Below are 12,585 nucleotides of genomic sequence, written 5' to 3'. Positions count from 1 at the left end.
GCATAGCATCTTAAATCCTTAAAATGATTGAATAGGATTGATTCATAGTGTCCCTTAAATGTTTTAGCAAAACTGCTCTTTCTGTCCTCCTGGGAGAATTGACTGCACATTGCTATTATGAGGTGCTCATATGGTAACAGAAATGGTGTGCCTTAAGTCCCAATAACTGGCCCAACAGATCTGGAATCACCCGTAAACCTTGACACCATATCTGTTTTTAAAATTATCGAACAGGATATTGTCTAAAACTCTTATGTTTCTTTCTTATGGGCTTTATTTTCTTTGAATAAGGAAAATGAGAATAAGCAAACACGATCCAACAATGGCGATGATACTATATTATGGAATTTTACTATTTTAAGAAAACAGCTCGTGTAAATCATTTCATTTATATCTGATTGAACTTGTCACCTGAATGTTTTTCCAAGTTCAGTTATAAAAACTATGCTTGCATAGTTACACTTATGTAACAGTTTCTCTCCCCTTGCTTATATGCACAAAAACTCTAGGAAAAAAAACCAAGCCTAGATATTTATCTAGCATAACTGCTTTAAATTTCACATGCAGAAGTGTGATTGTGTTGGCGCATTATGAATGGTAGCTTTGGTGTTGAAAAGTCCCCTCATTTGCTCATGGCATTTACAATTAGTAAATTAAAATGATTGTATCATATTAACAGTGGCACAACTAAAGTTTATAGTAGTCCTCTGAGGACTGTGGGGGGAGACAAAGCAGCTGTTGCTGTTTGTTTATGCAACTCAGCAACATATGAGCGCTGGTCCCTCAATGGCGCTCGGCGGGCTGGGCTCTGCTTGATCTTTGAAGGTTGCTGCTGTTTGAACAAACCTCCCTGTGTCCCATGTAACACCATCTGTCTCACTAGGAATGTGGGAAGATTCAGCACACCCTAGCAGTTGTCATACCGTTTCTGTGCTGTCGTTTTGCAAAAGGCTTTTGTGTCATTGCTGCTTGAAAAAGGCTGGCCTCCTACCTTGAGCATCCAGAGTGGATGACTGTATTTCTTTCTTTTCTTTTTTTTTTTTCAGAATTCTAAGTCACAGTGCTTTTGTTCCCTTGTTCAAAAAGGTCAGCTGTGTTTGATTATATCTTTGCTGCTTTTAACTTGTCTTTTCAGCAAACTTTTTGTCTTTTTCATCCCTACTCCCTAGCACACTACTAAAAAGGAAAATGACAAGTCGGTGAAGTCTTTCCTACTGGCCTGTGATAAAACTGCTCAAGCAGCTCTAACCTAAGATGTTGTCTGTTACATTTGATAATGAGTCAGATCTTACATGCAACATCTCAGGAAAAACAGAGTTTCTATTTGCTACTAGCACAGTGAATGGGGTATTTAAACATGCTTATCATGTAATGAAATAGTTATAGTCAAGGATTTTTTAATTTATGTGTGTGGGGCTTTTTTTCCTTCTTTAAAACTGGTATTGCTTCATTATAAGATATACTTTTACCTCAATACAGAAAATATGATAAAATGAGTTATTTGTGTGGGGAGTTTTTTGGGGAGACTATTTAGGATTTTGAGGATCATATTAATTTTTTTCCTTGACAAAACAGTTGCATTCCAATAGGGAATCTTCAGATTTTAGAATTTGCAGTAAACACAGAGAACCACAAACATCTTTGCAATGATGCTTTCTCATCTGTAACGGCTCAAAGAAACATTCTGGAAAAGAGACTACAGAGATAATCCTAAAGCAAGTGTTGGATGCGCATGTGAAAGCACTTTTTTTTATTTGTTCCAATTTTATTGCCAACATTATCACTTTTATTGCAACTCTGAAAGGCTGGGCAAATAAATAAACATGCACTCAAACCTTTTGGCCTGTCTGAAAATAGAGGCCTTTTAAAAATATTTGTAACAAATTTCCTTTGTTCCTCCTGCACAAAACTGATGTCAGTCTTCCTCCTTTTATAGCACCAAATGCTGACCCAAGGAGCAGGTAATCGCAAGTTCAAATGCACAGAGTGCGGCAAGGCCTTCAAATATAAACACCATCTGAAAGAACACCTGCGAATTCACAGTGGTGAGTAACAGAGGGGCTGGTGCTCACATTTGCATTTTGTTTCATTAGGGGCATTTTTAAAGATTGTGTAAAATTGACACAATCCCGTATGTAGTTTTTTGGATCTACCCATTTATGTCACAAGCTATGTGCACCTGCTTTGTCATCGTGAGACTTATGGTACCACCAGTAGCACTACTAATAAGAAGAGGAGTGCTTATGCTTCTTGAAAATTGCCAATGCTTTGATTTATTGTGAAATCTAGAGGCTCCTTTTTGTCCTTTTAAAAACTCTTCTACAGATTAAATGTTTTGACCTGAAGAAACTCAGCTGGCAAATTCTGAAGGATATTCATTTTTGATACCCAACCTTGAAAGAAGAATGTGGGAGAATTTTGGAAAAGAGCTTTTGTATGATAAGTGTTCCTTGATTCCTGAGAGCTGTATGTTACAGAACAACCACCTACCACTGAGATTTCTTCTTTATAACTATTTTGATAGCTCTGCCAAGCATTTTATTACCAAATTGGATGCTATTCAAAGGACTAGTTGGATTGGTAGAGTCAATGGAATCTTCACAGAGTTGATTAAAGCCATGGCTACACTTCCCTTTGAATACTGTGACATCTTTATCGTGCTATTGACCACACATTAATCTGACACTCTGTTTAAATAGGAGGCCGCCGATGGCAAGACCAGATTTGGGATCTTGGCTGAAAAAGGCACAGATAGCCCTCACCTTCCACTGCTAACATCTTGAATTATGTCCTTCCAGGGTAGATAAAGCCCTGAAACAGTGATAGCCACATAATTCTAATCTAACCACCAAGAACGTAGAGGTGCCCCATTGTGTTCCTTTCCTTTGGTTGCGCAGATTCTTGCCTTGGTAGACAACTGCAGTCGTTACCCAATCAAAAAAATGTAACGTCAATTTTAATTGTCATTTTAGGTGAAAAACCGTACGAGTGCCCCAACTGCAAGAAACGTTTCTCCCACTCTGGTTCCTACAGTTCACACATCAGCAGCAAGAAATGTATTGGCTTAATCTCTGTAAATGGCCGGATGAGAAACAATATCAAGACGGGTTCTTCCCCTAATTCTGTTTCTTCTTCTCCTACTAATTCAGCCATTACCCAGTTAAGAAACAAATTGGAGAATGGAAAACCACTTAGTATGTCTGAACCAACAGGCTTACTTAAAATTAAAACAGAACCACTAGACTTCAATGACTATAATAAAGTTCTTATGGCCACACACGGGTTTAGTGGCACTAGTCCCTTTATGAATGGTGCCCTTGGAGCCACCAGCCCTTTAGGAGTTCATCCGTCTGCTCAGAGCCCGATGCAGCACTTAGGTGTAGGGATGGAAGCCCCTTTACTTGGATTTCACACAATGAATAGTAATTTAAGCGAGGTACAAAAGGTTCTACAGATTGTGGACAACACAGTTTCCAGGCAAAAAATGGACTGCAAGGCTGAAGAAATTTCCAAGTTGAAAGGTTATCACATGAAGGATCCATGCTCTCAACCTGAGGAACAAGGAGTTACTTCTCCTAATATTCCACCCGTAGGTCTTCCAGTAGTGAGTCATAATGGTGCCACTAAAAGTATTATCGACTACACGTTAGAAAAAGTCAATGAAGCCAAAGCTTGCCTCCAGAGCTTGACTACTGACTCAAGGAGACAGATCAGTAACATAAAGAAAGAGAAGCTACGTACTTTAATAGATTTGGTCACTGATGACAAAATGATTGAGAACCACAACATATCCACTCCATTCTCCTGCCAGTTCTGTAAAGAAAGTTTTCCTGGCCCCATTCCTTTGCATCAGCATGAACGTTACCTTTGTAAGATGAATGAAGAGATCAAGGCAGTCCTACAACCCCATGAAAACATAGTCCCCAACAAAGCCGGAGTTTTTGTTGATAATAAAGCCCTCCTCTTGTCATCTGTACTTTCTGAGAAAGGAATGACAAGCCCCATTAACCCGTACAAGGACCACATGTCTGTACTTAAAGCATATTATGCTATGAACATGGAGCCCAACTCTGATGAACTGCTGAAAATTTCTATTGCTGTGGGCCTTCCTCAGGAATTTGTGAAGGAATGGTTTGAGCAACGAAAAGTCTACCAGTACTCAAATTCCAGGTCACCATCACTGGAAAGGAACTCCAAGCCGTTAGCCCCCAACAGTAATCCTCCCACAAAAGACTCTTTATTACCCAGGTCTCCCGTAAAACCTATGGACTCCATCACGTCGCCATCTATAGCAGAACTCCACAACAGTGTTACGAATTGCGATCCTCCTCTCAGGCTAACAAAACCTTCCCATTTCACCAACATTAAACCAGTTGAAAAATTGGACCACTCCAGGAGTAATACTCCTTCTCCCTTAAATCTTTCCTCCACATCTTCTAAAAACTCCCACAGTAGTTCTTACACTCCAAACAGCTTCTCTTCTGAGGAGCTCCAGGCTGAGCCTTTGGACTTGTCATTACCAAAACAGATGAAAGAACCCAAAAGTATTATAGCCACAAAGAACAAAACAAAAGTTGGCAGCATAAATTTAGACCATAACAGTGTTTCTTCGTCATCTGAAAACTCAGATGAGCCTCTGAACTTGACGTTTATCAAGAAGGAGTTTTCAAATTCAAATAATCTGGACAACAAAAGCGCTAACCCAGTGTTCGGCATGAACCCATTTAGTGCCAAACCTCTATACACAGCTCTTCCTCCACAAAGTGCATTTCCTCCTGCCACTTTCATGCCACCAGTCCAGACTAGTATCCCTGGGCTACGACCATACCCAGGACTGGATCAGATGAGCTTTCTACCACATATGGCCTATACTTACCCAACTGGAGCAGCTACTTTTGCTGATATGCAGCAAAGGAGAAAGTACCAGCGAAAACCAGGATTCCAGGTAATGAGACATATCTTTTTGCTTCAAAGAGAGGAGGTGAAAATTATATCGTTTATGTGTATATAGGAAAAACATCTTAGTGAAAAAAATCTAGTGCTGTATTCTCAGCAGAAATAGAAGAGTGGGTTTGAACTTGAATCTAAAACTGAGTGAGCTACACAAATAAACGGAGAAACAGTGGAACACTGTGCTACGTAAGCACGTTTGCCTTAAGAAAGATAAAGAACTTAATATTTATTTTTGAGATTTATTTGGATTGATCCATCTGCTTTCAGAATTATACATTGATATGAATATTTGGTAGCATTTACATAGATGCTAAAAGGTAACATTTATGACAGTCACATACTTCTAGAGACACTCACAACTTGCAATAATGCATGTATAAATTTGATGTTCGCTTCATTTTATAGTTTATTTGGAAGAGCATTTTAAAAATATTTTGTACATTCCACGCGATTTCCTTTGTAGGTTTCAAGCTAGTAAATAATTTATGGTTTTTCAAATACAAAAGCAGGTATGTTCTAACATCATGGAGTATAATCCCTGTTTGCAAAATAGGAGTGAAAGTAGCAGGGCACCTCTGTAACAGCTGTTCCGGTATTCCAATTTACAGTACATCTGCCCTCTTTGTAAATGTATTTAAGCCTATTTAATCTTCTCTAGTATTAATTAGTGCAAACGTAGTCTAAGAAAACCGAACTGTGGGCTAGCAAATGGAAATGTATGTTATCATGCAAGTTTGCACGCCTTTGGATCAAGACAAAATAAATATCAAGAAATTTAATAATTTACTGATCCACATTCATTATTGCTCAGCGCTGAAGGCTGTTTTAACATAGATAGAACATTGATAAAAAAGTGTTATTAATATTCCCTATTTCAAATTAGAAAATTAAATATAAAAATATAGCTTGAGGCCTTTAGTTGGTAGACATACATTTAAATAGATTGCATAATAATAACATTTTGTACCTAAATATAAAATTCAATTAAAATGGGGTTTCCGCAGCTATGGATCATTCCTAAAGTTAAGCACGCTGGAAAATACACAAATTCTGATGTTTAATTCTCACTCACAGGTATTTCCTGATAGGAAGAGAATTCAGGAATTTGGGGGAGTTTATGTTTTTCTCACCTTCAGAGTTGACCATTTTCTATCCCTGAAAAACAGCAAGCTCTACCACCTAGGGCAGAGAAGGTTTATATTTTTGTTGAAATGTGAAACCTCATATATTGTTTGTGGAAAGTAATAGTTTTTAAAAACTAGATCGATCCGTCGCGAGCACCTCTGAGGTTCTCCAAATGTCAGCCGATGCGAAGTTGTTTGGTACAAACACAAAGAGAAGCAACTGTGTTGAACTATGTGATTATATCACAGGGAGAATTGCTTGATGGAGCACAAGACTACATGTCAGGCCTAGATGACATGACAGACTCCGACTCCTGTCTGTCTCGAAAGAAGATCAAGAAGACAGAGAGTGGCATGTATGCATGTGACTTATGTGACAAGACATTCCAGAAAAGCAGTTCCCTTCTGCGACATAAATATGAACACACAGGTATGAGTGACTTTGACTAGCTAGTTAGAGCTTCCCGGCCTGCTGTACATTTCATAATATTTAATGAGTACACTTGTGCAACATAAGATGTAGCATATGCTGATACCTTCAACAAGGAAGAAATAATACTTTTGCCTAGCTCAGTGGGACTTTTTCGTTGCCTGTTTATTGGATCATTCATGTGTTTATCAGTGTGCTTGTCTTATATTTTTTGAGTTAGTCTTACACCAAATTCACAAATCATGTCAAAGATATATTTAAATGACCAGGGCAGTGAAATGACATGACACAAGCCAGCTATTGAAAATATCTTCAAATTCTTAAGCTGTGATGAACCTGTGTATGGAAAAATTTAACAATAAAAAATTCAGTCAATGCTGTATTCGTTTCATCATCGAAACATCAAGGAAGCCACGATTTGGGGGTGATTCTGTTTGATTTTCATAAGTTGGCCATGTTTTGAATAAACTGAAAGCGTTAGGACTGTGAAAGAAAAGACATAAAGTGGATAATAGGCCAAATGAGCTACTGAAATTACTAATATTTGGAAGACTAAAATACAACTTTCTAAATTTAAATAGTTTCTTTCCAATTCATGCATTCCTCATTAGGAAGCGTTGACAAGATAGCAGCCTGACTCTTCCCCATAAGGAGAGAAGTAATGAGTTAATTTTTCAAAAGAAAGCTGAAGTGCCATAAGGTGAAGCAATATTAGTTCCCACAATCCAAGATCTGATCTGCAACTGCGTGCTGGAGCTACGCCTGTGTTCCCTCCCTCCCCCTCCTTCCACCCTTAACCACAGAGTAACTCGGCTTCATCCCTGTTCTTAACTCATCTCCAGCTTTTCTCCAGTAGAAATTTGGCATGCTGTACTGGCCCTAAGTGGGAAAAGAAAGAATGTAGGATCGCAACCAAAATACTGATGGGCGGAAATTATAGGAAAATTCTCATTTTAACCAAGATGTCTAGTATCAAACATTTTAATATAGGGACTTCCCTGGCGGTCCAGTGATTAAGACTCCGCCCTTCCAATGCAGGGGGCGCGGGTTCGATCCCCGGTCAGGGCACTAGGATTCCACATACCTCGCAGCACAGCCAAAAAATAAAATAAAATGAGCCTTGAAAAAATGTTTTTAATATAGAGGAAAAAATTAACCTAACATTAATGCTCTTTGGGAAAAAGTAATGAAGAGGCAAAAAAGAACAAGAAAAAAGAAGAAAAGGGAATGTGAATACCTCCTGTCACAGTTTGTCTAAATACGTAGCACCCTTTTTAGTGACTGAAAACCATCCTTGGGAAGCCTTTGTACTGATCACTCTCCCTTATTCCTCACTGGGCATGTGAGGGAGGCAGTACAAGTGACCACAATCACCTGAGGGTCAGGGAAAGTTGGGTGAGTCCTACAACGTTAAGTGTTGAGGGTATTTGTAAAAAGAACAAGGTTGATTAATAACAGCGCTCTTATTCCAACCAACCCAGTTTTCTTTTTCTTCAGTTGTCTGATACTAATTGCTATGATTTCAAAAGTTCAACTAATGATACTTTTAAAGCAACCTAATTTGAATAGCAAATCCCAGTAGTTTTTACACTTGTAAAATTCAATGTTTGAAACATCACAATTTTCTTACATTTGTCTTTTTTTTAAATTTGTTTTTATTTTTGGCTGCGTTGGGTCTTTGTTGCTGCGCGCAGGCTTTCTCTGGTTGCGGCGAGCTGGGGCTGCTCTTCGTTGCGGTGCGCGGGCTTCTCATTGCGGTGGCTTCTCCTGTCGCGGAGCACGGGCTCTAGGCACGCAGGCTTCAGTAGTTGTGGCTCGCGGGCTCCAAAGCGCAGGCTCAGTAGTTGTGGCGCACGCGCTTAGTTGCTCCGTGGCATGTGGGATCCTCCCGGACCAGGGCTCGAACCCGCGTCTCCTGAGTTGGCAGGTGGATTCTTAACTACTGCACCACCAGGGAAGTCCCTGACATTTGACTTTTATGATAGATATCAATAGATGTTTTCTTTAGTACCAAGTCCTATTTTTGTATTATAGATTAAAGATATTTTCATACCTAAATTTACTTTAATATCTTAATCAATCTCAAATATATTTTGTATTCATTATTCAACTACAATAGGCACATCATTGAAGGCATCTTTCCCTCTCTGATTGGTTTTTATTATATGACCATATGCAAACTCTACCGTTTACTACATGGTGAGTGTAAAACTTTTATTTTAGTGAGGGCTGTCATACATATTGACATCCAGTCAGTATCTTTATTTCTTATAAATTAGTCCATAAACTTCAAGGTGTATAGATAGTTAAGAGACCCCAAAGTTGACAAATGCAAATATGCATAATCAATTTGAAAAATATACTATACTAAAAAAAGATAAAATATTCTGGTCCTTTAAGATGTGAGATCAGCTGCCTAGAAACGTTGCCTAGCAACAAGATGCTAACCATCCAATGGTTTCTCTAAACATGTGATTAATTATCCTCCTGTTGGCTTCCCAGCTTGTCAAGTTTCCAGTGTGTTAACTTTTTGGTCTCCTGACCAAATATCTCATGACATTACTACTGTCAGTTATTAGGTTCCATCAAAGTGAAGTTCTTCATGAATTTTCTATCAGTACGATATATGTGGAAATTTAGTTCATTTTCCTTCCCTAATTGGGCCCCACAAGCCTTTTATTTGTTTATATTAAGCACTAGTAATACTTTGAGAATGTGTTAATATGAAAATTATAAGTGAGAACAATCTTTGGGTTGATTGATTCTAAGGTTGGGAAATGAAGTTGAATGGTCATTTGATTATGTGTTGATTACGAATGTGTCATTGATAAAGTGTGTTTGTTATATCTGTCTACAATTTAACATATAGAATAGTTTAAATTATGCAGGAAATTATGAGCTACTTATTCTCGAGATCCTGTGCTCTTTTACCTCGGTCTGTTTAATTTATTTCCTAGGCAGACACCAAAGATATAATGCTTAATTCTCCTTACCAATAGCTCATTGATTGCTTGCTTTTCCTGGGAATCGGGACTGGGACAGAGGAAGGAAACACTACATAAATGTTGATTTCAATAGGATTAATTGTCACAAACAAGGACTGTGAAATGAACAATCTGAAACTCCTGTTAGGCACTGTAAAGCACTCACTTATATTCCACTAAAATTTAAATCTGACATTTATTGAGTACTTTCTCTATTGAGACATTGCAGTAGGTGCTCTTAAACCCACTTTATTGAGAAAAGTAATAAAAATGTTTCTACTTTTGAGTGAAGTCAGAGTTTCAAATAAATTACCAGCCAATTTTGTTTCTCAGTTACATGGTAATATTTTTCATACCGCAAACCTTTCATTTATTAACTTCAGTTATCATTCTAGCTGTCAGGTGAATCATGAATCTTGATATTAGAGAAAAAATCTTACCCTGAAAAAGTTTTGACTCACTCAGTATCAGTTTGGATGTTTTTTTCTGAATCTTGTTCATGTGGAAATTTAATTCCAGGACATCTTGATTTGAATCAGGTAAACCGATCAAACAAGTTAAAAAGAGATAAATGACGAAGTAAGTTCCTATTTAAATTGAATTTATTAAATGCTTACCAGTGAAATTTCTGGAGATGAGTAGAATATTTAGTGCAAGGCATAGGTCAACACTCCTGCTTCCCAGTTCTGTCCTTTGTATGGCTTAATAGCTGAACATTTTATTCTTTTAGGTTGTCAGTTCATAGTGTAGAATTAATGTATTTCAATATAAGCATATTATTTATTATCAAAGGAATTCCCTGAAAATCACTTGCCGGTAGCCATCAAATATCTGTATCTTAGACTGCAGGTCAGTGGGCATCCCCCAGGCATTTCTAACAGGCCTTGAACTTGTCCTTGAGAATGCTCCTTCTCTCTCGGGATGCTGCTCTGTGTTTTGTTCCTTTGGAAAAGAGAAAGCCACATCAGCTGTGAAGTTCATTCAAAGCTGTTCACACGCTGATCCATGTAGTTACCTAACTGATAGACATTTTTGTGCTCTTGAGCTGCTGAGACATTTAGGGAGGTGGTAGGACAGTTCTGCCCACGTGTGCTGTAGCAACTAAAGAACCAGGAAAGTTTTTATCTGCAATTTCTCTTCTCTCCACTCAGATTCATTTCATCCATGTACTCTGCTCCTGATACATGCATCTTGCTTACGACTTGGGAAATTATTGAACATGTATTCATAAATACAAATAAAAATATGAAACATTCATCGAGTGCTTACTATGTGCAATCCTTGTGCTAAACACTTTACCTACATTGCCTCCTTTCCTCCTTATGCCCAGTCTACAAGTTAGGGCCCCAAATAATTTCCGTTTTACTGACAAAGACCCTGATCCCTGGGGAGGTTAACATGCCTGAGACTGCACAGCTGGTCATAAAAGATGGGTTTGAACCCAGGCAATCAGACTCTAGAACCCATCTTCCTTATCTAGCACTGCACCACCCTGCCTCTGTGAGTGAACTGCCGCTGTCAGAAACATCTTATCCTACCTCCTGATAGCATTCTTTTAAAGGTCCAAGTACACACAAGAGAGAGCAAATTCATATACAGCGACTTGAGATTTTTCTGGAAGGCAAAACCTCTGTCTTTTTCCCAAATGCACTTCTGCTTCCTTTTAAATTACCTTCCCACCCGGTGGTCTTGTGAAATGGAAAAGCACACTATCTTTCCAAACTCTTGGCACTTTATTGAAATTTTCTTCTCTGTTATCTAGTTTACCTCATTGAAAACAACTTTTCCAAAAGTTAAGGAGTGGTTCTTGTGTGGTTTGAATTACACTTTTTTTCTTCAGACTATAAGCTGCCTTGAAGCAGATTACTTGAATCTTCTTTATTCCCAATAACAATGAGTAGCCGCCCACAGCTACCTTTCTGATTTTTCCTCTTACAGGTAAATAACTTCTTCCTACTCTAACGTTGTGCTTTACCGTGTCTTATCACTTGATTTATAGTGGACGTTACAGTAAGATAAAGATCACTGATGAAATAACATATAGCAGCCTATAGCATTTTCTGAATAGTAGCCTGCCCCAGAGGCATTCAATAGCATTATTAAAGATATTTGATTACTAATTGAGATTGTGTATCCCCATATAACTGAATACCTGAGGCGTGTAGAATGGTTTCCTAATCTTAATGTCACTTAGCAAATGAAAATGATGTTGAATCTACTAATGCTGGTTTTCAATTGGCTGAAATTCAGGTTTGTATTAGGAAAGATAAGCACATAGCTTCATGTATGTTATGATGAGACACACTGCTGCCCATGACACATTTCTGACTTTAATTCTGGATCATCAGTCTGATCAATTTTTTTTTTTTGTAGTTCTATTTTGGAAATAAACTTTTAAGTATGGCAGCTATGGAAGGTGTTGAAGGCATTCCAGTGCTATTTGTGGCCTGGAATCAACCAGATGTGTTTAGGCTTGGCACCAGTTTCAAGTTCCAAACACTGGTTAGAAACTGCCTGGAATGCCAGAGGAAATACAGCATTCTCTAGCTGAAGAGTATTTTAACACTCAACAAGTGGCTGACATCTCATGGAAAACTTTAGAGGGAAAACACTATTTGGGGTTAGTTCAGCCTCCATGACATCCATCTTTCTACTTTGTGTTTTCAAATGATTTCGTCTCTAATTTGTATTCTTAGAAGCATTTGGCTGATAAGACATTCTTAACATCATCTTTCCTCTATTCCTGCTTCTGCCTGACCTGGCAATTTGCTCCTGTTGGAGCCGTAAAGCCTATTTCCAAAGCACCCATTTGTGAGGTAACAAGCAGAGGATCTACAACTGGCAATGCCAGCGGTGATGCCTTCTTGATCACTTTCATGCAAGTCCTGCTTTTCAAAATGTACAGAAAAGAAGTACCTGAAAACCACGTGCTAACTAACGGCACGAGAAATTTCTTGTTCGGTAGGACATTTTTCAGAGTTTTTAATGAGGCAATTAGCAATTAAAAGCTTCATTTCTGAGATTTTTTCCTTTAGTAGCTTTGGAGTTTCTTCTTGCTTATTAGCTGTATTGCACCCAGAAGCAAGCATTAGAG

General features: G+C 38.3%; 1 protein-coding gene across 3 annotated transcripts in view; it reads left to right on the top strand.

The window, feature by feature from the left end:
• ZEB2 (zinc finger E-box binding homeobox 2) overlaps positions 1–12,585 on the top strand; it is a 131,965-nt gene that overhangs the window by 113,638 nt on the left and 5,742 nt on the right. For all 3 annotated transcript variants that reach the window (XM_033416035.2, XM_049712200.1, XM_004285438.4), the window contains 3 exons: positions 1,937–2,045; positions 2,973–4,945; positions 6,327–6,507. In XM_033416035.2, the coding sequence (XP_033271926.1) occupies positions 1,937–2,045; positions 2,973–4,945; positions 6,327–6,507 (2,263 nt within the window). The remainder of the gene's footprint in view (positions 1–1,936; positions 2,046–2,972; positions 4,946–6,326; positions 6,508–12,585) is intronic.

The sequence above is a fragment of the Orcinus orca genome, chromosome 7 (assembly GCF_937001465.1).
Source record: "Orcinus orca chromosome 7, mOrcOrc1.1, whole genome shotgun sequence".
Taxonomy (NCBI): Eukaryota; Metazoa; Chordata; class Mammalia; order Artiodactyla; family Delphinidae; genus Orcinus; species Orcinus orca.
This window is presented reverse-complemented; position numbering and strand designations above follow the sequence as displayed.